The 25,986-nt window shown below is 57.5% G+C and overlaps 2 protein-coding genes across 4 annotated transcripts; one reads left to right on the top strand and one right to left on the bottom strand.

Annotated features, from left to right (window-relative positions):
• The first annotated feature begins 422 nt into the window (after window positions 1-422).
• On the top strand, window positions 423-9,862 carry CBX2 (chromobox 2). Of its 3 annotated transcripts, XM_019982457.2 has the most exons (5): window positions 423-574; window positions 646-689; window positions 1,751-1,816; window positions 4,202-4,307; window positions 5,475-9,862. In XM_019982457.2, exons 1-5 carry the CDS (start codon window positions 503-505, stop codon window positions 6,777-6,779), a joined length of 1,593 nt encoding a protein of 530 aa, XP_019838016.2. In that variant the 5' UTR covers window positions 423-502; the 3' UTR covers window positions 6,780-9,862. The 3 variants fall into 3 exon arrangements, with proteins under 3 accessions (XP_019838016.2, XP_070630049.1, XP_070630051.1); XM_070773948.1 differs by lacking the exons at window positions 423-574; window positions 646-689 and adding an exon at window positions 1,019-1,128; XM_070773950.1 differs by lacking the exons at window positions 423-574; window positions 646-689 and adding an exon at window positions 1,019-1,128 and having other exon boundaries at window positions 4,105-4,307.
• A 3,509-nt stretch (window positions 9,863-13,371) lies between these two features.
• On the bottom strand, window positions 13,372-18,264 carry CBX8 (chromobox 8). Its single transcript, XM_019982429.2, has 5 exons — window positions 18,105-18,264; window positions 17,690-17,733; window positions 17,439-17,504; window positions 17,244-17,310; window positions 13,372-16,792 (listed from the first exon to the last, which is right to left on the bottom strand). The coding sequence occupies exons 1-5, from the start codon at window positions 18,171-18,173 to the stop codon at window positions 15,905-15,907; spliced, it is 1,134 nt and encodes a 377-aa protein (XP_019837988.2). The 5' UTR covers window positions 18,174-18,264; the 3' UTR covers window positions 13,372-15,904.
• Window positions 18,265-25,986: the final 7,722 nt, after the last annotated feature.

Here is a 25,986-nt window from a genome sequence, read left to right as displayed (position 1 = left end):
CGCATCCCAACTTCCCCCCATTCGGGCCAGAACAATGGCTTTTTGCCCGGAAAACGAAGTTCGGCGGAGGCCGGGCGAGCCCCGCAGACCAAGCGGGACTTGGCCGGTGATCGCCAGGTCAGAAGAAGGGAGGTGCTTCCTTCTTCCTCGCTAGGGACCTGCCCCAGCTTAGTGGACCCCCGGCGCCACCCGTGCCCCCAACCCAGCAAGACCAAGCGCGCGCGGGACCCCCGCCCCGGGCGCGAAGCCGAGCCCGCGGTGAACAATGCGCGCCCCGCCTCCTGGCACCGCCCCCACGCGCTCATTGGCCCGCTCCGGAACAGGGCGGCCCGCGGGGGCGGGTGGCGGGCTGGGGCGCGAGGGGTGCGGTGGCGGTGCGCGTGCGCGGGGCGGGCCTGCGCGGGGCGGGGGCGGTGCTTTGTGTGAGGCCGGCAGGGCGCGCGGCAGCTCTGGCTGTGCGGGGAGCGGCAGGCGCCGCGGTCGGGGCGGGGCGCGCGGCAGCATGGAGGAGCTGAGCAGCGTGGGCGAGCAGGTCTTCGCCGCCGAATGCATCTTGAGCAAGCGGCTCCGCAAGGTGCGTGCGGCCCGGCCTGCGCCCGCCCGTGCCCGCCCACCCCGGCTCACGCGCCTCTTCTCTCCCTGCAGGGCAAGCTGGAGTACCTGGTCAAGTGGCGCGGCTGGTCCTCCAAGTGAGTCCCCAACAATGCGGTGCCCGTCTTCCCGCCCGCGCCACCTCGGTGTGTGGTGGGAGAGCGGTGTGGGTTCCTCGCCCGCGCCGTCGGGGGGCGTCCGCGCGCCCGGCGGGAAGTTTGCGGGGGGCTCCGCGGGCTCCTCGAGTTTGGCGGTTAGGGGACGCCCAGCGTGCGCGGGGTGCCCTTTGTTTACAAGCCCGCGGGGCGCGGGGCTGGGCGGCCTCCCCGGAAGCCCCTCCGGCCCTCCCAGCTCCGCTCCGGGCTCCCGGGCCGCCTCTCCCCACGCCCGGCCCGCGCCCCTCCGGCGCCGCTCGTTCCTCCCGCGCCCATTTGTTGCATACGCCCCCGCCCGCCTCAACCGTCCCCGCGGGACTCCAGCCCCCCTCCTCTAGTCCGTATTTTCCCCGGCTGTAACCTGAGCTTTCTATTCATGGATGTAGGGCTCCTTTTTTTTTTTTTTTCCTTTCCCCTCTTAATGGAAGGGAGGGAACTTGGCATCCCGGAAGGGGCTCTATTTACAGGCGATTCGCGCAGACCCGGTTCCCCATTCTTCCCGGACCGCACTTTTCTTTCTTTGCTTTCCCCACTGGGTGCCCCGGCCGGTGTTGGCCTGGATGCCAGCAACATTGTTCTTAATCTTTGGGCTGCGTTTCTGTGCCCCTAAGCGTCCCCCTCTCAGCATCCTGTAGGGAGCCTTCCCTTCCCTCCCTGGCTCCGGGCCAGAGTTTGGGGTCTTCCCTTTCTGCAACTTTCCATTTTATTGCGATTTGTTTTCTTCCTGTGGGAGGCTGTAGAGTCCTCCTGAGGCCGGGTGTTAATTGGGGGTGGAGGCAATGGTTTCCCTTTGAGTTTGAGGACAAGGTGTTGGCTTCAGAACTGAGTGTCCCGGGAGTTCATCCTGGATGTGGGTGAGACCGTGGGGAACAGTCCCCAGTACCCCACTTCCCTGGCTGCCAGCAGGCATCAGGGAATAGTGGGGCAACCCCCACTTGGGCTGGTTTCGGAAGTGGCTGGTCGCTGCCTAGAACTTTAAGATGTCCTGTTCTTTGCTTTTCCAGACACAACAGCTGGGAGCCAGAGGAAAATATCCTGGACCCGAGGCTGCTCTTGGCCTTCCAGAAGAAGTGAGAAAGTTAACCAACCTGTGGGAGGGGGAAGCCAGTTGGGGGGACGCTGGCCTGTCACACAGTCATTCAGGGCAGTGCTGGCCCTCCAGAGTTCCTGGGCTTGGGCTGTAGTTTGAAGTCCCAGGTGAGTCGTCTTCTCCCTCCCTTCCCTCGGAGAGCCAGCACTGTGTCCAGATCTTGGGAATCCCTGAGTAAGTGCTGCTTTTGGTCTTTGTGACAGACTTGCCAAAATGAACCTTCTTGGACATCCTTTGTGAAAAGTTCTGGCTTTTCTTCTTGGCCTTTGCTGTTGACTAGCTTGCAAACAGCATTAATAAAAACCAGGGTGGCAGGTTTGCCCTAAAAAATGCAGACCTGGCCACCCAGTCCTCATGCGTGGATTGAGCAAAAGAAGGCTCACAGAGGGAACAGGAACACACAGCAGAAAGTTATGCCTCCCGTGGTGTGTCTGGGCCAGGAGCAGCACGTTTATTTTTTTCCCGTGCTGCAAAACAGCTGGTCCCAAGTGAGCACCATGGGGGGCCCCCTCAGCAGTCTCAGGGGCTGAATTTGCTGCTGTAATTCAAGATGTCATATCTATTTTTAGGCAGGAGACTTGGGTTAAGAGAAGCCTCTTTGAAATACAGGGGAAAGTGTGGTGAGTGACTTGTGATGGCATAAGGTTCCAGGGAATCCCAGAGCAGACTGGTGGGGGTAAGGTGTGGGAACTGCCCTGTTGGTTGCTGCTGTTTAGTCACTAAGTCGTGTCTGACTCTTCTGCGACCCCGTGGACTGTAGTCCACCAGGCTTCTCTGTTAGTGGGATTTCCTAGGCAAGAATACTGGAGCAAGTTGCCATTTCCTTCTCCAGGGGATCTTTCTGACCCAGGAAGTGAACCTGAATCTCCTGCGTTAGCAGACGGATTCTTTACCACTGAGCCACCAGGGAAACCCCTTGCCCTGTTGGTAGAGGTTGATAAATTAAGTGCCCAAAAGCTTTCTCAGATGGGGTCGATCCAGCCAGCTGTTCTCTGTTGGTTCAACCTATGGCCGCCATTTTTTTGCTCTAGCAAGACGTTGTAGGTCTTCTCAAACGGGCCATGGAATGAGGGGGAAAGTAAGAGATTTCAGTATGGGTTGAGAGAGAAGACAATGAGCATATGCTTGCCTCGATACCTTTGAAAAAACTTACCAGCAGGCTTGCTGTCTGCTATTTAATTCATAACTCAAGTGCTGTAGGTCCCAAGGGGTGGGAGCTGGTACCTTTTTCTGTAAGTGTCCTGATTGTCCAGAGAGTGTGTGTCCTTCACTTCACTTTTACTTACAGTACAACAGGCAAGAACTGAGGTTAGCAGATGTCACAGAGATAGATGCAAGAGTTTAAAAGAACCATGGGGTACTCTGGTTTACATCACAGGGGTGATAAAACTGGGAGGTGGGTGCTCTGCCTTGTTCTTTTCACCCCCAGAGATTCCCCTCCGATCTAAGAACTGGTGGTTATTTGCTTGGTGTGGGGATGTGGTCTTTGACTGTCAGGGGAAGTCCATATTCTGGGCCCATGGGTACAGGTTAATGTGTCAGCAGAGACCCATGAGTGCTCCTGTCCTTTTAGGAGACAGGCTGGGGCTGCTCTAAGAGATCACCTTACAGGTGCCTATGAGATGATGTTTGCCCATTTTAATTACCAGGAAAATACTTCAGATAGAGCCTCTCCCCCTGGGGTAGCCTGGAATACATGCTTTCGGGGTGGTGGGTGGGGGCGGCTCTTTTGGCCCTCTGACCCTGAGTCATGGAGCTAGTTAACACTGTCCTGCCTTGAGCCCCAGCCACCATGCAGTCAGATACCGCCAGTACTTCCATCAGAACAGAGTCTAGGAACAGAAAGAACCAGAAAAAGGAAACAGGGAAAGAAATATATGCTGGGAGCACTGGCTCTGGGTAAGACCGTGGGGAAGAAGACCCCTTGGTTACCCCAGTGCTCCCATGACTGAGATTTTATGCAGGATGTAGAGAGGTGGAGAGTGGAGGGCAGTGGTCCTCACTCCCTGGCCCTGGACTCTCTTGTTTGGACTGAGAAAGTTGGACCATGTGACCATGAAGCCTCCTTCTAGTGGTAGTATAGAATTTCTGCTGTACTATCTCCCTGCAGATTTGCACAAAGTTGTTTTAAGAGGAATCAGAGAAAACTGGGAATAATTCCTTTCCCAGCTTTGCTTGAATTTCTTGACTTGTCTTTACTGAAACGTAAATGAAAGGGATCTGCACTTCTGCCTTGGATCTGTTCATTAACAGGGTATGTTTTTGCAGGGAAACTGGTGATAAGCTACCTGGGGGGATTTGAAGCCATAGGGTTCCAGGATAGCCGAAGGAAAAGTCTGTGACTCTGATTGCTGATTGTCTTCAGGGAACACGAGAAGGAGGTGCAGAACCGGAAGAGAGGCAAGCGGCCCAGGGGCAGGCCGAGGAAGCACACCGTGATGTCCTCCTGCAGCCGACACTCCAAGCTCAAGGTGGGTGGCTACTGCCCTGGATTTGGCGGCTTACCCCCAAGTGCTGGCTCTCTGCCGGCCCAGTGAAAAGTGGTGGCAGGAGGGTTGCAGGCTTGGGGGAAGGAGGCCAGCTGGCATCTCCAGGCAAGTCTTTCCCTTGCTCAGAAGACTTTGGCTCTGCTTCCCCCTGGACTGCCACTCTGAGGCTCTGCCAGCAGGGGGCAACAGTGAACCTCAATTCTCTGCCTCCTGCCCTGTCCCTCTGGGGTGGCCGAGCACCACCCCCACCCCAGCTGGTTTCTTACTCTGGTGAGGTCCACTCTGTGCTACTTTCTCACCTCCAGTGGCTTACAAGGAACAAAAAACAGGACACATGTATACAGTAGGTGCTCATAGGCGTGCCAGGTAGGTGCACACATGCCTGGGCTCCATGGCACAGCTGCAAGATCAGACGTGTCTTTGATTTCTCTCTTGAAGACGCTGCCCTCCAGGCCTGAACGCACACGTTGGCTTGAGAAGCGGCAGCAAGGTGGGGAGCTGGCCAGGCAAGGAGACTCCAGACTCCTTGGGCTTGATTCCAACATCCCCAGTTTGGGGCAGAAGAGCTTTGTGGCCAAGAGCAGGTGTTGGCTCAGTCTCCCTAAAGTACCCCTTTACACAGGGACCTGAGAACCAGGAAAGTGTTCCAAATTAGTGTCTGGGATGACACCCCGAGGATGTGGAGGGCAGTGGTTGGTTTTCCTGTGTGCTGGAAGGATCTGAAGGGATCATCTTTGGAAATGGAGAGATTGAAGCAAGATATCCTGGTCGCAGAGCCCTTGCACACACTGCTTCACTCCACCCTGCCCCTCTGAGACACGTGAATTGTGCTGTTCTGAATTTCCCTGTGCCAGGTGTCTGCCAAGGGCCGGGAGCTTCTCACAGGCCCCTGGAAGGCGCAGGGCCCAGTGTCAGCCTGCGAATGTTTCTGTCCATCACTCAGGCTTCTCTTTGTGAGCCACCTGTTTTTCTTTGTTCTCTTTCACTTCTAACTGCGCTGCTTAGGACATCAGAACCAGACTGTGAGATCGCTCCCTCCTGGCCGCCTCTCTGGTCTGGAAGCTGCAGGAGGGGCTGGCTCCAAGGTGTCCAGTGAATGCCCCTGGAGACCAGGCTTTAGAAGTGACACCTCATCCTTTGTTGTTGCAGGAATCTGACGCCCCTTCCAAATCTAAATCCAGCAGCTCTTCCTCTTCCTCCACGTCCTCCTCTTCCTCCTCAGAGGAAGAGGAGGACAGTGACCTAGATGCCAAGAGGGGCCCACGGGGCCGCGAGACTCACCCGGTGCCTCAAAAGAAGGCCCAGATCCTGGTAGCCAAGCCTGAACTGAAGGACCCCATCCGGAAGAAGCGGGGCCGCAAGCCCCTGCCCCCGGAGCAGAAGGCAGCCCGGAGGCCCGTGAGCCTGGCCAAGGTACTAAAGACGGCCCGGAAGGACCTGGGGGCACCCTCAGGCAAGCTGCCCCCTCCACTCAGCGCCCCTGTGGCCGGCCTGGCGGCCCTGAAGGCCCATGCCAAGGAGGCTTGTGGTGGCCCCAGTGCCATGGCCACCCCGGAGAACTTGGCCAGCCTGATGAAGGGCATGGCCGGCAGCCCCAGCCGTGGGGGCATCAGCTGGCAGAGCTCCATCGTGCACTACATGAACCGGATGAGCCAGAGCCAGGCCCAGGCTGCCGGCAGACTGGCCCTCAGGGCCCCAGCGACCGGCAAGTGCAGCCTCGGGCTGGACCTCAAGATGAGGACGCAGAAGGGGGAGCTGGGGATAAGCCCCCCAGGAAACAAAGTCCCAAAGACCCCGAGTGGAGCTGTAGAGCAGAAAATAGGGAGCACAGGAGGGCCCCCGCACGTCCACAGTGGCAACAAGGTCCTTGCTGGGTGCCTGGGCCCCCAGCCTGCACCCCCCCAGGAACTAAGCCTCCAGGTCTTGGACTTACAGAGTGTCAAGAATGGCACGCCAGCAGGGGGCATGGTCGTCCGCCACGCCCCAGCCACCAAGGGCGTTCCTGCCACCAACCCAGCCACTGGGAAGGGTGCTGGGGGCGGCCCCACTGCAGGAAGTGGGACCGGCCTGCCCACCGATGTCAGCAAGGGTGAAAAGCTGGTCTCCAGAGCGGCCGCCATGCCCACCCCTGCAGGCAAGAGGGACTGTGGGAAGGGCAGCACGGCCCCCGGGCAGGAGGGCCACCCGACGTCAGGAGAAGCGCGGAAGACAGCTGCACTCTCTGAGATGAGTACCGGTGAGGAGAACAGCAGCTCCGACTCAGACCCTGACTCGGCCTCCCTGCCCAGCGCCGGGCAGAACCTCTCCGTGTCCGTCCAGACCAGCCAGGACTGGAAACCCACCCGCAGCCTCATCGAGCACGTCTTCGTCACCGATGTCACCGCCAACCTCATCACCGTTACGGTGAAGGAGTCTCCCACCAGTGTGGGCTTCTTCAACCTGAGACATTACTGACGCAGCCTGGCTGCCCTGGCTCCCCTGCCCTTCTCTGGCCTCTGGCTATGCTTTGACACGTGGCTTGCATCCCAAGTCCTCTCCAGGGGCCAGTGGCCTTCAGGGGCAGACTTGGGTGGGAGTTCCCCTGGGCCCAGCCTTCCCTGTGACTTGAACAGGGGAGGCACCGTGATGCCTTGCCGCCTAGCCTTCACCCTTGTTCCTACCTCTGGGCCTTTGCATTGCTCCCCATTTGCCTCAGGAAGTCTGGGTGGCCGCCTGGGGCTCGGTGAAATGTTCCCAAGAGCGTCCTGTGTTTCTTAAGCCCGACCACGTTCACTATTTGAACTGCCTTCGTGGTTTGTGATGACAGCAGTGGTCAGCTTGCCTCCCCGTCTCCCCCGGGCACTGGTGTTAAGAGGAGGGGTCTTCTCCAGGTCCAGCTTGGTGGTTCTTGCCAGTGGCTGGAAGAGAGGGTTGCTTAAGGCTCGGGGGAGGTAAGGCCTGGGGGGTGCCACTCCTGGGAGTACTCTGCTCAGGTTGTGGGAGGAGCGGGGGAGGGGGCATGCTGGTCAGAACCCCCGACTCAGAGCACCGCCTGAGCCGGCAAGGGTGAGGACACTGTTCACCTCCCTGTCTGCTCTCACCTCAGACGGCTGAGGGCTTGTGGCCTTAACGTTAGCCATCAGGCATGGCAGTTGGAATCAGGAACCCTAGAGAGGTAGGTGTGGGTGCCGTCTCACCCTGATTCAGATTAACAGCTGCAGCCCCCACATGTTGACCCAGAGTCCAACACGGGCAGGGAGGGGGCTGGTCCCAGAGCTGTTCGCCCAAACCTCCCAAGCTCGGGGGACAGAAGGAGAAGGGCATACTTCCACTGCCCTCCTTTCTGCCACCCGGTGCAAGGACTGCCTTAGTCCTAATCGTGGCCCCGCAAACTGGGCCATGTGGGCAGTTGCTGGTAGTCTGCTTCCCTTCCCCTTGGCTGGCTTCCTGCACTTCCCACCTACCTCCCCTGACAATCCCCCCCACCCCTGCACCTCTGGGGGTTCCATATTCTCTTTCCCAGCTGAGCAGCTGTTTCTCCGTACCATTTGGGAAGTGGGACAAATCTGAGTGGTCCACCTGGCAGAGGGTCTCCAGAAAGGCTGGAGCTGCCAGACCAACTGCCTCCCCCGAGATGGCTGAGTCCAGAAGCAGTCTTGGCAATTCCAGCCAACAACAGAATTGCTGTTACTGACTTGGGGCAGAGAGGTGCATCAGTGAGTGGAGTCACTGGTCTTTGATGCCAAAAAGAGAAGTGGGAATGCAGGGAACTTTATTTCTGCTTCAATTACCGGTTAACATCAGCCAGCAGGTGTAGAGTCTTCTGTTGTTCCCATAACCCTGAGGGCAGGGGACACAGTGGGCTCTAGTGTCTGAGGGTAGGCCTCCCAGAACTCCAGCCCCCCCAGTCCCTCACCCTCCATGCCAAATAGGAAGATACGGCTTTTGTGTAGCCAAATCAATTTCAACAGTGTGCCTTTGGGGACAGATCCACATCCAAGACCTGGTTGAGGGGTGTCCAGATGCAGTTTCCGACTCGTGTGTGATAGCCATGCTATCTGCAATTGGAATGGTGCCCACTTGGGCAGACCCAAGGGCTGGGGGTCCCAGACAGCCAGGCTAAAACTGGAAAGTGGGCCATAAAGGGGAAGAATGCTCCCTCCACTACCCCAGCAGGAGATGGAGAGATGCCAGTGCACTGCCCTGTCTGGAAGAAAGGGGTGCCAGCACACTGGTCCCCTGGCACCAGCCTCATTCCTGTCCCCGGATGCCCCTGGGTGTGACTAAAGGGACTCTCGGGCTGCCTCCCCATCAGAGGAGCTCATAACCTTCAAGTTGTGCTGCCTTAGAGGCTGCAGAGCCAGGCCAGCAGCGGCTCTCCCCTTCACACCTTCAGGGTACCCCTGTTCTGGACTAACCATACAGTTCCAGCCGCCAGGTCTTCAAACCCCAACTGGGTGCCTTTCTGTTTACCAGCTACTTCAATCCCAAAGTTTGAATCTGCAAACATCTTACTCCCAGCCACTTTGCCTTCTTGCTGTGTTGCATGTTTTTTCTTGGTGCTTGTGAGCCCAAGCGGTTCATGTCTCTAAGTGTGAGTGTGTGTATACACACGTGCAGGCGTGACAGCCTTCGCTGAAGAGTTAGATGCTTAGAGTTGGTTGTCATGTTTACCGATAAATAAAAGCAGTACTTTTCCATTTGCTACTGCTGTGTGTGTGTGTGTGTGTGTGGCTAAGCATTGGTCACACATTTAACTGATTTCTTTATCCTGCAGGGTTTCCTATGCTGAACTGCATCACAATGTATATTGAGTGTTGTTTTAATCCTGTTTTGTCAGTTTGCTTCCGTATTGGATAGGAAGAGTGGCCAGTCTTGTCTTCTATAGGGGATTTGGCATATTTTTATATATATATTTTTCATACCAAAAAGAGTGTCCCTTGTTTGGGGTTACACTCAAACATTCTGACCTGACTAAGAGGGCTCTAGGCCTAGAGGTTTTATTAGGAGAGAACTTTGGGGGAGGACCAGAGTTTTGGACCATTGCCAATCACTAGCTTGATTTGTGTTTTTTAATTTAAAAAAAAACAAAGCCCCATCATTCATGTATGCCACTTCTAATTACTTTAAACTATGGGTGTTTGTTTGCTTTTTTTTAAAGAGAACAAAAGTGGATATGTTATTGCCTTGGGAAACTTAAGATCTTTGTTGAAACAGTACAGCAGCCCAGCCCCCATATTCAGTCGGACCAACTAGTTAAAAGGAAAAACTTCCCCCAGGAAACTCACAGCGGTTTAGGGGGGAAAGGGTGGGAGGAGAGGAAGATCGTACCTAGAGGACCAGATCTTTGCTCACATACATCTAAAGGTTCTGTGGATTTTCTAGTTTTGTTTTGTTTTGTTTTGTTTTTGAAAACTAACACTAGCAATAGGTTGCTGATCTTTTTAGACGGATGTTAATTTATTTTGTAGGGGAGAGTCATTAGCAGATGGTATCAGAGGGTTTTTGTCTTAACTTTTTGTTAACTCTTGGTATATCAATAAATTCTTAACTTTCCAGCTTGGTGTGTGTCATGAGTGATACCCAGAAACAGCAGTCTCTTCACTTTACCTTTCTTGAGGCAAAATACTTATCTCAACTTGAATCATGGGGTGAAAAAATGAAAGGCTTTGCAGAAGTTTCAGCCACTTTAATGGGGTCAAAAAAATGTTTTTCTAAGCAAAGGGGTGGGTTTGATTATGAGTCCCTACACCAGCATTTCCCAGATAAGGCAGTTGGACACTGAAGGGGACATTTGGCAATGTCGAGTGTGGTTGTCACAACAGGGGGCAGGAGTGAGTGTTATTGCTACTGGCATCTAGTGGATAGAGGCCAGGGATGCTGCGGTATGTCACAAGTCAAGCTCACTTTGAGACATCTCCCAGAAACTAATACTTTAAAACAAACCAAAATTTCCACATGTGCATATGCACACCCCACCCCCAGTATCCAAATGATCCTGTGTTGGAAAGCTACTCAACCCCTTGAATCCACCACATGTGGTAACACTTTAAAAGGACACAGCTATAAAATTCAGGGGAGTAGCCATGAAGCACAAGAATCTTTGAATCAGTGGTGCTACTGTGACTCCTAACCCATGGCTCATAATAAAAGAGACAGTTTGCTTATTATATAACCTTCCCTGGTCCTTTAAGGTTTGCATTACCCTCATTATGAATTTATTCATACATTTCAGCCTCCAGGGAGAAGGAAGCTCCCTTTGAAGTAAAGAGAAGTTGGCCCTGGATGTTGGCCACCACTGGTTGAAAGGCTAGCTGGGGTGAAGGCCTGAATGTTTTAGTTCAGGAAGAGATTCGCACTACAAAAATGCTTCTTCCCCCAGCTCTGGCCGGCTCCAGAAAAGGCCTGCGAATTTGAAATCATTCTTGCGGGGAAGGCTACTGGCATGTTTTCTTTTGTTGTGCCTTCGGAGGCCGGCGTTGCTTTCTTTTGGAGAAGGTGAACAGGGATGACCCTAGTCGTCCTGTCCTCTGGCTTTTGAGGGCAGCAGAAGGGATTGGGGATGGCCACGAAAGAGCAGGCTAGAGGAGTAACAACCCGCGCGGCTCCCGGTGGCGAGCCCATTTGTACAGAGCGACAGCCAGACGTGTACGGGGGGCCCTGACCCACACTGGCCTTTGTTAGTTTCTGCGCTGCTGATCTGATCGCCTAATCCACCGCCTTCCCAGAAGAATGGGTTGGGCTGCCAAGGGGCCCGACCCGGCCCGAGGGCCCGGCCCGCGGCCTCCCTAGGGCTCAGCCCCGCGCCGTTGGATCCAGCACGAGGGTGCCTGGCGGATCCGGCCGCTGGACACCTTCTTCCCTACCTTTGTGGCTAGAGGGCCTGGCCGAAGGGAGGTCGCGGAGGGGGCGCCCACGGTGGCCCACTCTAGAGTACTTTTGGGATGGAGAGACGTTTCCTGCTCCCCTCGAGACTCAGAAAGGCATCGCCGCCGGGAGTGGGTGAGCGCCAGTGAGTGGGGTTGAGGCCATCGCCTCTAGAGGGCGCGCGCAACCCGCGAAGATCGGGCCGCTGGCGCTTTGGACGCGCGAGGGACATTCCCCACCCCCGGTTCCGAGCTGCCAAAGGGAACCAAATTGCACGACCCGCAACACAATTGCTCTGAAACACACACACACCCAACAGTCTCCAAATTTTTAGGAAGTAAGCCCCAGCCCCAAGCCCCTTTCCTCCTGTCCAGGGTCCAAAGGCTGGAGGTTGGGCCTGATCAAGCACTAAGACGCCCCCAACTCGAACCCCTGTTGGATTCCAGGCCCCCTCTGGCCCTGGGGGACTCTGGGTGAGAAGATGGGAAAAGAATATGAGCCCCCCACCCCCAATCCTGGGGCAGGCCTGTTCACTATTGAGTTTCCCGCACACAGCCCAGGGCCTCGACTAGTATCTGTACTGTTAAGCATCAAAGGGGGGACCCCCCAAAAAAAACCCACCAACCCAATGCTCTCTCTCTAAAGACCCATAAAGATTCCAGTTCAACCAGTATGTGTGCTGGGCCAAGCTCCCTGCTGGCTGCGGCAGCAGTAGATGGCCCTGCCCTTTGGAGGCAGAGGCATGCCTCAGCCCCAGGCAGCACCACAGGCCCAGGCCTCCACACCTGGTGTCTTTCCCAGAGCATCTGCCCACGTTATGGAAACCCGCCGGAAAAGCACCAGATTAAGGCCAAGGCTGGTGGTGGCCAGACAGCCGGGGAAAGGGGGCAGAGTCGGGGCCCTCCCATCTCCCTGTCTTCCAAAGCACGAGCCCACTAGGCTACCCAATGCGGGAGAGAGTCTCTGTGGAGAGACGGGGCCACGGCCTGGGGGCTGGCCCCCCGCTGCAATCCTCCCCAAGCCACTGCACTCCACTCCCCACCCTCTGACTCTGCCCACCAGCCCAGCCCCTCACGTCGGAAGGCTGGCCCACGGCCCCAAAGCCAGGTGCCTGGCCTCTCCCTCCGTCCCAGGTCCACATACAGGCCACAGACTAGAGGAAGAAGGCGGAAGAGCTCCGCCAGACGCGGGGTCACCGACTCAATGGGCAAGAATAGGAGATGCGCCAGCCTACCCGTGCCCACAGCCCTTCCAGTTCTGCCAAGTGCGCCTAGATTCGCGCTTGCTTTTCCTGGTGGCGACGTCTGCTAGGTCTCTGGGGCGGGGCGGGGTGAAACTGCGCTCAGTGCGGTGGCCCTTTTGGGGTCCCGAAGGCGGCTCTCCTGTGCAGGCTTCACGACCTCACCCCATTGCTGCAAAGTCTTCGGCCAGGAAAATCTGAGGACCCCCCACCGCACCCTGTGTTCTGCGCTACCCCGAACCATTTCTCTCCCAGAGTTGGAGGTGTTGCTCCCCCAGACCAGGGACTGAGAGGCTAGGGGGATGTTGGCGGGGGGCGGGGGGCGCGGGGCTGCGCCTCGGCAGCTCTGGGTTCACTAATCACATCAGCGCGCTCTGCGCCGGCTCGGAGCAGCCAGTTGCCTAGCAATACCCGCGAACTCAATTCCTCAATCAATAGGCGCGAGGAGCTGCAATTCGGGGAGCGCTGGCGAGGCTAGGTGGGCCTGGGGGGCGGGTCCCAGGACAGCACTGGTGAGCAGGTGGGGAAGCCGGAGCAGCGTGGCACCGAGGCGCGGGGCGTCAGGGACCCGGACATCAGGCCTGGGGGTGGGGTGCGCCGAGGGAGTCCCGCCAGGAGAAATGGGAACCCAGAGGTCGCGCCCATCTCCCCGGGATCCCCGAGTTCTGCCCAGACCGCAGAGAAGTGCAGTCCGTAGGTGAGGAAAGCCAGGACCTTCCCCTTTAGGAGGCTAAGAAAAGTCACTTACCGCTCCCTCCCAACCCTACCCTTCTGCCCCGCCTGATTGGCATCCCCCCAGCTGGGGAATGGCCTACTGGAAACAGAATCGTCCAGGGCCGATAGGGGCGAGAGAGGCGGGTGGGATGGGTCATGAGCGAGGAGGGAAGGGTCCTCTCCTCCCGGGGCGCCTGTTCCCTCTTCTCGAGGGCCGGAAAAAAGGAATAAAATCCGAAACACGTCTCTATTTACAAAGTATATATTTAAACACGTAAAAAGCGGTATTGGATACAGACATTCACAACCGCAGAAGATACGTGCCAAGCTTCACTCGAGCTGAGGCGGAGATCGATTCGAGATTTGTACAAATCTTAGAATTAAATAAACCCAACACCCGCACATCTCGCGCGGTTGCAGACGCCCAGCCCCGCGGCCCCTGCCCTGCCCACCCACCCCCAGGTCAGCGTCGCAAGAGCGAGCAAAGGAGACACGCAGACGGCCACGGACAGAAGACAGGACAGATAGGCGGTGGGGCAAACCAGGGCAGGGGAAGGTCGGAGGGAAGAGGCAAAGTCAGCCCCGAGGGAGGGAGATGAGGGTGAAGGCAGGAAAGGAGGGAGGGAAGGCGGCAGCCAGGTAAAGACATTGGTCCTGGAATGACCGTCCACTCGGTAACAGACATGTCCCTTCAATGAAGTTTCATCTGAAAATAGCGTCGATATTTAAATAGATACACTTGATCAACGGCGCTTCTTTATACAAAGTCTAAAATACCAGTTTTACAAATGTGAGCAGATAAAAATCCCCATTCCACGGGCTTTTTATAGGCGCAATTTGATAATTAAAAAAGAAAAATCCTGTAGTACTCCGTCTTCCTCTTTTTTACCCCCTCACTTCAAAGGCAAGAAAGTCTGGAGGAGAGGCTGCGAAGAGGGAGTAGGAATACGGGGAGTGCAGAAGAGAAACCAGGCGGGGGTCCCCGCCAAATCCCCCCAGGATTGAGAAGTTTCCCCCTCAGTCCCGGCTCCCCGCCTGTACCGCCGGGAGTCTGTGCTTCCTCCCAAAGCGCCGGGCCCCCTCGCCCCTCCCTCCACTAGCAATGGGAAGTTAGATTCCCTCTGGCCCTTTAAGGGTGGGGGAGGGCGAGGAGGCCGCAGGACCAGTCCTCGAAGGGACCGGGATGTGAGGGGGGCAGATTTGTGCTTTTGAGTCAAAAGAGGGGCGCGCGTCCTGCGTCCTTGGAACACAGCGTGGTCACGAGTCGGCCGGGGCGGGGGCGTCCAGGGACCCGCCGCCGCGCGCAGGCCTCCCCAGCCGCGCCGGCCGTCTCTTCTCCAGCTCCCCTCTCCTCCCTCCCCCTCTGGCGGAGTTTGAATGTCGAGTTCAAATAGAGAACACTCCGCGAATCGAAAAGGCCTATAAATTATAGCTTTTGCTTTTAAGAAAGGGGGGGAAAAAAAAAGGAAAAAGGAAAAGTTCTGATGCGCTCTCTTGGATGGAAACCTCCCCTCGCCCCTCCTTCCCTGGCCCCGCCGAAGCTGCCGGGGTGCCAGTCCTGCCCAGCTCCGAGCTGGAGCCCAGACCTTCACCGCACTCCCAGCCGAGCTGCGACCAGGGCCTGGGTGCTAAGCCTCCGCTCCCAGCCGCCCCCCACCCCCGTGGGTCCCTCTGGGTGGGCCTGTCCGGCCGGGCGTTCTCCTGGGAGGGGGCGGCCCGCCCTCCCCGAGGGAGGGGGACTAGTCCAATCTTCCTGGGAGATGGGGGTCACCGTCTCTCCTGGCGAAGCTAGAAGACGCGAAAAAGAAAAGTCCACCCCCGAACATTTCTCTCGTAAAACAGCAACTGTCTCGAACTCTGGGCACCGACATGCAATCCTCCCAATTTATCCTGGCATTTCGGGAATGTAAACAGATTCGCTGGATTTCTTTTCTTTCTGTGAAGTAAGGAAAGGAATCGAGGGAACTGGGAGGTTTTGTCCACATGACATACCTACGATCCGATCTGCGTGTACAACACACACATCTCCCGTAAAGTGCTTTTTCCTGGTGTGGTCCTGGGGGGACTCTGCTGCTCCCCACCCACCCGCAACTTTTTACCTTCAACTTCACACACAAAAAAATTACTCCAGTTAATACTTTGCTTTTCCCCCAACAGATTTCTTAATCTTAAAACAACAACCACCAAAAAAAAAAAAAAAAGGAAAAAGACTGACCCCACCTCCTCCCTTTCTGATTGGGGAACCAATCTTTTGTTGGCCTGGCCAACCAATGGGAAGAGAGGAAAAAATCCGGGTCCTGCCTTGGTTCCAGGGGTCTGCCCTGGGGCTGTGGGAAAAAGGAGGAGGGGTGAGGTGGGCTGGCTGAGTCCCTCCAGACACCATCAGAGGCCAAGTGCCCAGGTCTTCATCCTCCCTACTGCCCTGGGTGGCTGTCAGACCCCTCCTGCCCCAACTCAGCCTGCCTTCCCCAACTAAACCACACTGAGTCTCTCTCTCTCCTTGTTTAAATAAAACAACTTCAAGAGTTGAAATATATATATTTAGATATTTTTTCTTAAATAACATATTTACATCTAATAGAAAATATAACTCTAGAGATAATCTTTCCAACCAAAACTGAGGGGGGAGGGACGAAAGGAAAGGGGTTGTGTGAAGGTAGGGAAGGGACAGGGCCAGCCAGAAGGCCGCCTCCCCACCCAGAAATAAAAAGCATTATGCCAAGTTTGCACTCTCACTCTCTCTCCTGCTCCCTGGTCTTGGGACCACCCACCCAGATATTCATCTTTTCTCTTTAAAAAACCCTTGGTCCGTGTTACTTTCCTTAATGGTGACGGTCAAAAAGTTTGAGGTCACGTCGGTGACCACCACCTTCTCCAGGTTGGTCAGAGAGGGGCTCCAGGATTCTTCCTCTGGGTCCCCCAGGATTCTGGCCACTGGGATTCTGGCGATGAGGGAGGGCCTTCCCCCTTGCGCCCCCATGTCCCGATACAAGCCCCCCACAGAGCCAGGGGTGCCTGAGCCGTGCCTGACCCGGGGGCCACCAGGGTCCAGGGTGCCCTGGCCTTTGGCCTCCAGGAAGGCAGCCCTGTGCTTTATGACCCTGGCCGGAAAGGTGTCCACAGCCAGCTTGCCTGTGGCCTCAGCGGGGCTAGGGCTGGCCACACCACACTGGGCCAGGTCCGAGTCCTGCCTTCGAGCCAGCTGGATCACGCTGTGGCCAGCTGGGAACTTTCCTGCCCCGGAAGCAGTGTCGTCCAGCTTCCTGCCCTTGAGGTAATCTCCGAGGCCATCACTGGGTTCTCCCAAGGGCCTTTGTGAGGGGTCTAGGAGCTCTTTCCGGGGCTTGGGACCTCGCTTCTTGGAGCTGTCACCTGGCGAGCTGGGTTTGTCATCTGCACGGCTGGTGCCCCGTTCACGCTCCCGCTCTCGTTCCCTCTCCCTCTCTCGCTCCCGGTCGCGCTCGCGGTCCCGAGAGGGCTCCACTCGGCAGGTGCTGCTGGTGCTGCTGCTGCTTCCCGGTGGGGAAAGACCCATGTTCCGAAGGCCCTCACGGGACCGGGAAGTAGAGGCCAGTTCTTGGGGTGAGCGGCCTGGGTAGGGGATCCGAATGCCTCGGGCTGAGTCACTTCGGAACTCGTATGTTTTGGCCTTTGCCTTGGCCTGGGCCTTCAGGAAGAGAGGATAGTGTCAAGAACCCAGCAGGGCCCTTGCCCCGCCCCCACCTCCCCCATCGCTCTTCCAGCCCCAGCCTCCCAGCTTCACCCTCTGATGCCTTGGAATTCCCATATAGGTAGGGGTGAAGCATAGGGGTATCAGTTTGTCTGGAAGCAAAGGGGTAGAAGATTTGTCTGGAAGCAGTCATTTGTACCAAGTACCTTTCTTGTAGTTGATTATGTCTATTTTAGATGGTTGAGGGGGTCTGATAAAGGAATTCTAGTTTGGCTAAGCCCCTCCCCTCAGATACCCTTAGCGGTGAAGTGACTCGGTGACAGCCTGTCTAGGGACTCCCTCCTAGATTACAAACAGCACACCCCAATGGTTCATAACCCCTCATGGCCTGCTTCCCACAAACTGACACAAGAACACTACTGCCCACCATTGGACACTGTCACCCTACCTTGAGCAGAAAGGTTTTGGGTTTGGGTCCTCGTTTTTTGGGGCCATACAGCTCCATCTCTCGCTCCCTGCAGAAAGAAAGAAGGGGGGAAAGGGGTGCGTGAGTGAAGAAACCAAGTGCGCCTCCAGTTGAGGCTGGACAGGAGCCACCCTTCGTGTTTCTAAGTGAGAAGCTGAAGCCTGGAAGGGCCTGTACCTTTCCTCAAAGGCTGCGAGCAGGCGAGCATCCAGGATGTTTTCTTCGGGTTCCCATGTGCTGTACCTAAAGGAAATCAGGAAGAAGTGGGCGTCAGTCCAGGGAGCAGAGAAAGAACCGCGGGTGTGCATGTGTATGTCTGTAACTTTTCTTGTTGCATTGTATTGTATTTCAATGTAAAGGGAAAAAGAGGAAGAAAGAAAGCTCCGGAATAACAGTCTGGGGTTGAGAATTGCACAGAACCTACTTACTTCTGCGACCAGCCCTTCCATTTCACGAGGTATTCCATGCGTCCCTGAAGATGCAAAAAGGAAATTGTGTGTGCAAGGGGAAAAATGCATGACGGGGACACGAGAAATACATGCAAAAAATGCATGCACCGAATGAATGCGCTAAATCCCACCGCGAAAAGGCACGCGTCCGCTGCATAACCCCCTGCACGAAACGCTGCACATAGTGCATGCACCGGCATTCATTCCCCCCACCCCGCCCCCCACCCATGCAATCTGTGCATCGCTGCAAGTCTAAGGAAAGCGCTTGGGCTCAGAGCCGCCGCCACGGCCGCGGCCGCTGCTGGGACCTGGGGGAAGGGAAGCTGGGTTGCAGCAGGGGGAGGGAACCCGGGCCGGGAGGGGAGGGCTCGGCCCAAGGCCCGGGGGCACCTACTTTCCGGATGCGCCGCTTCAGGAGGGCTTCGGCCGCGAACACCCGCTCCCCCACCGCTGAAAGCTCCATGTTGACTCGGCGCTTCCCCCCTTGGCCGCTTCCAGGAGCAGAAAAGCAGCAGCCAGCGCACGACAGACCATAATACTCTCCCGCTGACGTCAGTTCTCCTCCCCCTCCCGCGCGCTCGCTCCCTCCCCGCCCCCTCCCTCGCCCAGCTCCCTCCTCCCCTCTTGCCCCGCGCTTCCTCCCGCCCCACGTGTTGCTAACGACGTTGCTAAAGCCGAGCGGCCAGAGCCAGCTCTCCCGCGCTCTGATTGGGCGAACTCCGGGCCACGCCCCTCTCGCTTTCTCCCCCGCGTTGCTACGTGACCCGCGTTCCAATCGCCAGGGGGCGGAGTCCGAGACGACTCCGGAGACTGAGCGCGAGGGGGGGGTGGGGCCGCCGCCGGAAGTGGCGTAGCGTGGAGGCGGGCTCGGCCGCTGTCAGTCTGTCGGGCTGGCAGGGGGGCCGTCCACCCTCGGTCCCCACCGGGGCCCCCTCCCCCGCCGCTAAGATGTCCCCCCGGTGCTCAGCGTCCCCCACAGCTCTCGCTGGAACCCTGGTGGCGGTGTCAGCTAGGCCCCGCCCCCTTGGCGACCCCCAGCCCGCCCCACCCCCACCGCCAGGACTCGCGTCGTTCCCTCCCCCCGCCGCCGCCCGCGCCGCACAATGCACAATGCACAGGTGCTGGGGCGCCGCGGGCCGCGCCCGAACCCCCTAGTGCCGGCGACGCGCCCCTCGCCAGCGTTCCCACCCGGCCCCCTCCCCCCGGGTTGCACACCCGACCCTCGGTCTCCATGGCAACGGCCTCCCCCCGCTGCCGCCAGCCCCATCCCGCTAACAAATCAATGTGCCTGTGTCTCCTTCTCCGGTCGCGCAACCCTGCCCTCGGCCACCCTCCGGGCCCTGCGAGGCGGGCTGGGCTCGAGCGCTCGCCCCCAGCTTGGAGGCCGAATGCAGAGCCAGTGGCGGCCCGCCGTTGCCGCCCGAGTCTTTCCGCACCCCAGGATCCCGTGGGGGAGTTCGCGCGCCTTCTTCCTGCCCCCTCCCCGACCTGTCCCGGACACCCGCAGCCACCTGCCCCTGCCGCCAGCCCGCGTTGCTGTTCCACTCCAGGCCCTGGCCCCAAGTGTCGCTAGCCCGAGTCCAGCCGCTCCTTGCCCCAGGCCGGGGTGTGTTGGGGAGGGCATGGACGTCCACCAAGGCAGAGTCTGGAGCTTGGCTGGGGTTGGGGAGCGCGACTGGGGAAGCTCCCTGCTTTACCCGTACCCGGGCAACCCGCTGGGCCTGTGCCCCACTCTTCCTGTTGGCAGCTCATCCCAATGCGCGTGGCAGACACTGCGAGAAAACCCAGGGAGCCTCACAGTGTCCACTGAAGGTTGACGAAGAGGGGCGAAGGTGGCGGGGTCCAGGAAAGGGGGCGAGGACCGGGTCTCTCGTGCCTCGCGTTTGCACACACGCAAACTGCACGTTCCTGCTCAGCTCGCGGTGACCCGTGGGCTGGGACGGCAGCGACAGAGACAGAAGCCCTGTCTGGGCCCAGCAATCCCCAACCCTTTTCTCTTATCGCCCAAGCTGCAAGTAACAGCACCCACTCCTCGGAACCCACGATTTAGTTAAAACATGGTGATAAACTTGACTGGAAGCACAGCTTCCCTTGGCGAGGGATGTGGTGGAAGACAGAGAGAGAGAGGAAAAAGAGGAGAACAAGAGAGAGGAGGAAAGGCGAGCCAAGGAGTCTGACTCAAGGGCAGGAAGCCCAGAGCGGAAAACCGGCCTCCTGTCCAAAGTTAGGTGCGCGACGGGTGCGGCGCGGTCCTGGGCGCGCTGGACAGGAGAGATTCCCGCCCCCACTCCTACCCTCCCACTCCCGCACTCCCCGCCCCCACCCTTGGAAACGGGGCGGGGGTCCAGATTTTGGCCTTGCTCAAACTTTACAAGGTGAGCTCTGGGTGAACAGCCTCATCTCTCTGGCCGTTCGGTCTTAACGAACAGCGAGTTGGCGACGCCTAGATAGCCCTGGCGACCCGCGCGAGTTGCCCGCGAGAGGCCGCCGACGGCCGGGTCCTTAATCATAAAAAGTCATTCCCGGTAACAAATAGTTTCGTTGGCCGGTGCCAGCGATACAGCTGTTTCTGTTTAAGCTTAAATACTTTCCAACAGTTTGGGCAGTAAAAATAAAGTCGGCCTCAGCCGCCTGTAAGTGTCTGGTTTCCCCGCCCAGAGAAAGCCCACCCTCCGCCCTGGGCCCGGGTCGCTCTGCACGCCCCGCCCGCAGCCTCTTGGAATTCGCTGCCCGCTGCGGGCGACGGCTGCCCGGCTGTGCCAGCCACGCACCGGTCTCTTGAATTCCCCGGGCAGCCTTAGGGCCACCTTAGAGCCGGAAGGAGGGAGCCTGTCCCGAAATGGCTGGAGGAACGGAGGGGCTTCGCCACCGCCCCTCCCCACCCACGTCCTTTCCCATCCCTCGCGAGTCGGCCCGCGCCCGCAAAGAGTGGTGGTTTCCCTTCTGATAGGGTTTCTGGGGCGCTGTTCCCGCAAGCTGTTTGCGTTGGGTGCCTTTACAGACCCGGAGTTTGCACGAGGCGTGCAGAGGTCGATGGTTTCAGTTTCACGCTGAAAAAGTTAGCTCAGCTCCTCCCTCCCTGTCTTTCTCTTCTTTCCTCCTTTTCCCCTCCATCCCTCCCTTCCTTCCTTCTTTCCTTTCTTTCTTCCCTCGTACCTCTCTCACTCTCTTTTCTTTCTTCTTTGCTTAAGTGCCTCCGAAGCTTCAAGTGGGAAATGAAAAACCCTGGCGCTGTTGTGCACGGCCCCTCCTCCAGGGGGTATTTAGTAATTTTTTTTTTTTTTTTTGCTTTCCCGCATTTTTCTGCCTGTCTTTATGCCTGGTTGTGAAAACACTTGTTCTGAACAAAATTAGCGCTTTGGAAGTGCCTGAGTTTGCAAACGTCGGGGATTCCTACAGTGCCCATAGCAAAGGTGGAACTCGATCCTGAAGGAAAGGAGAGGCATAGAATAACCTGAGAACAATCAGACCAAGCCCCGTTCTTGTCCGCTGCAGAGAAACTCAGTCCCGCGGTGTGGGCGGAGAAACCCCGGGTTTGGTGATGGGGGTGTGTCTCACTCCTGACTCGAGCACCGCTGCCATCTGTTTGCAAGACACCAGGATTGGAGAGAGTGTGAACACCGGTCACTGAGTGACCTCGACGCCCCGAGAGTTTGGAGACCAAGTGAGAAGAAGTCTGAGAAATGGGCTTGTAGTCTTGGTGCGACCCAGAGCTGGGGCCTCCTTGGTTGGTGAGGGAGGTTGCCTGTACCTGCTATGGAGGGCGCTAGTGTAGGGGGTGGGTAGAGGCATCCTTCCCGCTGAGTCCCTACCCCTTCTTTCAAAGTGATCAGCCGGTGACACTTAGAAACCCAGGGAAGAAGGAACCTAGCTCCCCACCTTTCTTGTTGGACCTGCCTTCCTCATCACTCAATTCTCGCCACCTCCCTTCTTTCCTACACACAACCTCTTTTATCTTTCAAAGTCAGATAACTGTTTTTCCCGCGTGCACCCCTGGGTGTAAACAAAACAAAGTTTCAAAGAACAAGAACCTTCTGCTCTTAATTTCATTGCCCGGCGGTCCTCGGCTGTGGCTGTCAAGTTTGAGTGCGCCGCCACTTCAGTAAATAAGGTAACTGCTTCCTATTACTTTAGCCCCATATGGCTGCAATTTGAGTGTCTTTGGAGACAGTGCGTGTGTCGGGGCGGAGGGCGAGGGGGAGTGAAAGTGGAAATCAAATGCTCTCAGATCGCATTTTTATGAAGGAAATTGTCGGCGATTCTTTTAGCCGTCTTCCCACCACCCCCAAGTTCCGGGGTGAGCTGCCCTGTTCCTTTGTTTGTGGAAATACAGACGCCCGCCCACATCGGGCCACCTGCTTCCCGACCCCCTAGGTCTACTGCCCGATTCTGCACTCATTTCGGTGAACTGGGCACATGCCTGCCATTTCCCTTCCCGACAAAGTGCCCCCAGAACCTGCTCCGGGTTCTGGAAGCCAGCCCCAGCCTTTGGCCCAGTCTCCGGAAGGTGTGGGGATCCTGTGCCTCCACGCGCCCGCCTCCTTCACCTGAGGGCCGCCCTCGGTCCAGGGCCCTTTTAGGCTGCCCAGTGTCCGCTGCCCGCGGACTCAGCCCCGGGGAGGGGTCCTCGAGGCTGGCGCGGTCCGAGGAGTGGAAAGGGGAAGGGCGACCGGGGTGACGGGCTCGGCTCCTGGGTCGCCGGCCAAACCAACAAGCCCCAGCCCGTCCTCTAGCTGGAGGATGCGGCCGGGCCTCGGCTAGTTCACTGGGAGCGTTTCAGCTCCGCGGCTTGGCGGGTGTCGGACCTGCCTGGTCTTGGCCGCGGACGCGGGCGGATTTAGAAATCATCCGCCTCCGGCGCGACGACAGGGCAGGCTGTGAAGCGAGCACGGGTGATTCCGAGCGTGGCCGCGTGTGCGGCGATCGCGGCCCGTGGCTTACCACCAGCAGCCCCGGAGCCCGTCAGACGTCCTCCGACTCTGCCGCCCCCACGCTTGGACAGGGCCGGATGCCTCTGGGAGGCTGTTCGCCCGCTACAGGAGAAAAGGCAGAGGTGATCCAACACCTTGCAAAGAAGTCCCAAAGACCCGACCCGGACAGGCTGGATGGTGACAGGAGGGAGGCTGCCAAGGTTTCTGGCCTGGAACCTAGAAGTTTCCAGCCTCTAGTCCTTCCCAGAATCAAGAAGTTCCCACCTCTCCTGTCCCATTTTCTCCTTCCGAGTAGACTTTCAATGGGTGTCAGAGGAACACTAGAATAATTTGCAAAGGATACTAAAGGGATGACCATGCTGCACATTTCTCACAAGCCTGCACATACTCTAGAAGCAACATAACCTTTGACTTAGCCCCCTGAAATCACAGGATGAATGGCAGCTCCACGGGGCAAGCAGCATCTATTGAGCAGCTGCATTATCCTACTTAACATTCACAACAACCAGATAAAAGTAATTCCATAATCCCCATCTTACAGATGAGGAAACTTGAGGCTCGGTGTAGCCAAATAACTTGCCCAGGGCCACACAGCAGGGGTTCTGTGTGAGGAGTCCCAAGCCCAGTGCTCTCTGATACTGTAGGACAGGAGTTTGGAACCCTCTAGATGTTTCACTTCTTCCCGGCTTATGGAAATTATTCAAGGTAAGAAAGGGCCAATGGAACTGGCCATAGAAGACAGTGGTCTCATTGTCAGAGTGAGCAACCTGACCATGCTAAGCAGAAACATTGACCTGGGCCATCAGAATAAAAAAAAAGAGAGAGAAAGAGAGACTGAAACAACAGAGTGAGGGATGAGTTCTAGGAGCCAAATCAACCCACTTGGAGGCTGGATGATAGTGGAAGTCTTTGTTTTTCCTTCATCACAGAGCACAGTGGCTAAAATTGTGGGCTCCAGGGCCAGTGGTTCAAATTCATTTATTAGCTGTGTGCCCTTGTGCCAGTTACTTAACCACTCTGTGCTTCTGTCCCCATAATTGTTATTTTAAAAAGAAATATTAATATTTTTTTAAGCACTGTCACACCATCAGGCATAAGTAAATGCTCAATAAATGTTCATTATTACTGTAACACTTGTCCTTCTTAGTGTTCTGGGGCCAGGTCAGGCTAATGAGACTTGGTGGGTCTGGATTGGGTGACTTTCCCTCAAGGAATCCAGTATCAGCCAGAGCTGTCCCTGCCTCCCATGAGGGGTACCCACAAAGAGGGAGCTGGGTGCTCACTGACCCTCCCAGGGAAATTGCTCCTTAGACTCCTTAGACGCAGTCTAAATTTGCCCCTTAGGATACTTGCCTCGGGAGGCGTCGCATCAGGTAGGCTTGCTACCAAAACCGCGACTCCGGCAGCGCGGAGGCCCAGCTCCTTGCGGGTGCGGTGCAGTGGAAGCACGCGCACAGCGCTGAAGCTGGCGCGCATGCGCTCACGCGCGCCGCGGGGTGAATCCCCCAAATCTTCTCCAGGAAGGCAGCCTCGTGTTGCTTGCAAAATCCCGCTCCAGGAGCCCGGAGGCACTCTGGGGCTGGAGGGGTACAAGGGGAGATAGGTCCGAGGTGAGTGGGAGACCTGAGCTACTGCATATCCGTGCCTGTCCCGCAGGATGGAAGGGGACTGAGAATGGATGAGTCTGGGAGTTCGGTTCCCGTCGGCCCTGAAGAAGGGGCTCAGACTCGACGGCCTAAGCCGGGGCGGAACTGAGAGAGGCGAAGAGGGCGTGGGGGAGTGGCAGAGCCGCGAGAGACAAATGGATAACCTAAGGGTCAAAAACTAAGGGTCAAAGCCTAGAGGAAGGTGTTATCCGAAGCCTCCTAGCCCCGAGATTTCCCGGGACTCGAAAACTCCCCTAAGGCGTCATCCTTGGCCTCAGGGCTCACTGACCCACACACTGACTTCAGTCTGTGATCAGGATGCTCCAGGAGAAGAGTTTGACTCCGCATTCTGTCTGCACGGGGAAAGCCTTGGCCTTGCAGTGACTAGGCAGGGTCCGTGTGTGTGTGTGTGTGCTGCCTACCCGCTGGTGACCCCATCCATCAGGAAGGCAGGGAACATACACTTCCCAAGGGAAGACACCGGGTGAAGACTGGTAGCCCCAGAGCCTGCGCTCAGCGAGGTCTGGGCTCCCTAGAACCCGACCTCTGCCAGGGTAGGCACTTCGGTCGCCAGCAATGCAGACCAACTGGTCGCCGCACTGCCCTCTCCAACCCCACAGGCTCTCTCCCGCCCCCAGGGAATCTGCAGGGATGCCTCGGACTCCGTCGGGCTCTTCATGTTCATTCTCACTTCCTACCCCGCCCCCAAGCGGAAGGAATTGAAGTGACTTTTTGATGGGGCTTCCCTGGTGGCTCAGATGATAAAGTGTCTGCCCGCAATAAGGGAGACCCGGAGTTCGATCCCTGGGTTGGGAAGATACCCTGGAGAAGGAAATGGCAACCCACTCCAGTATTCTTGCCTGGAAAATCCCATGGCCAGAGGACCCTAGTAGGCTACAGTTCATGGGGTCGCAGAGTCGGACACGACTGAGCGACTTCACTCACTCACTCACTCGGGACCTCGAGTTAGTTCCAAACTCGAGATCCCCCGGCCAGTACCACTTCCTCATGAGGCTGTTCACGCTGAGAAGAGCCAACGTCCAGTCTCCCGTTTCAGAGATCAGAAACACCAAGAGCCTGCCAGGTCCTTCAAGAAGGCACATGTTGCGGGGTAGGGGGATGAGTCTGGGTGCTCCAGCGGAATTCCCCCCCCGGAGGCCGAGCTCCGCCGACGCGTTCGCCCTGGCGGGGGCGTACGGGAAACCCTAGGGGCAGACGTTTGAGATTCGACGGAGAAAAGGCGACGGTTCTTAGGAGGTTCCGGCCTTCTTGTCTCTGACGGACGTGGATGGAACCTCGGCGTCCTTTCGGCTCTAATCAGTGCCTTTCCTTGTAGCCCCGCGCCGGGTATCCCGAGGTGCACCCCCAGCCTTAGCCCCAGGAGGGGGCGCTGTCGGGGGTCAGACCAGGCCGGACGGGCGTCGAGGCTGAATGTCCAGAGCGCGCAGGCTCCGCGCACGCCCAGAAGCCCAGTTGCCGGTTCCCGGGCTGCCGGAAAGCGCGCGGCTAGCAGCGGCTCAGTCCCCGCGCAAGCGCCTCACTGCCCCGGCGAGACCCGGGTCTCTCCGGCCACTCTTGGCTGCGGGATGGCTCACCCGCGAGGGGGAGGGCGTCGACGGCCACTTGGGCTGGGACACCCTCGGCAGAGAGTCGGGACGCCTTCTCTCGCTCCAGACGAAAGCCTCAGATCGGCTTCCCC

This window comes from Bos indicus, chromosome 19 (assembly GCF_029378745.1).
Source record: "Bos indicus isolate NIAB-ARS_2022 breed Sahiwal x Tharparkar chromosome 19, NIAB-ARS_B.indTharparkar_mat_pri_1.0, whole genome shotgun sequence".
Lineage (NCBI taxonomy): Eukaryota > Metazoa > Chordata > Mammalia > Artiodactyla > Bovidae > Bos > Bos indicus.
The sequence above is the reverse complement of the archived record's forward strand: the minus strand, read 5'-3'. Positions and strand labels throughout refer to the sequence as shown.

Bases quoted from the DNA above. Each gene is read 5' to 3' on its own strand.
- CBX2 (XM_019982457.2), top strand. From the start codon at position 503: ATGGAGGAGCTGAGCAGCGTGGGCGAGCAGGTCTTCGCCGCCGAATGC. The intron at 690-1,750 runs GTGAGTCCCCAA...TTGCTTTTCCAG, and splicing joins TGGCGCGGCTGGTCCTCCAA to ACACAACAGCTGGGAGCCAG. The intron at 1,817-4,201 runs GTGAGAAAGTTA...GATTGTCTTCAG, and splicing joins CTCTTGGCCTTCCAGAAGAA to GGAACACGAGAAGGAGGTGC.
- CBX8 (XM_019982429.2), bottom strand. From the start codon at position 18,173: ATGGAGCTTTCAGCGGTGGGGGAGCGGGTGTTCGCGGCCGAAGCCCTC. The intron at 17,311-17,438 runs GTACAGGCCCTT...TTCTTTCTGCAG, and splicing joins CTCGCAGCCTTTGAGGAAAG to GGAGCGAGAGATGGAGCTGT. The intron at 16,793-17,243 runs GTAGGGTGACAG...CTCTTCCTGAAG, and splicing joins CCAAAACCTTTCTGCTCAAG to GCCCAGGCCAAGGCAAAGGC.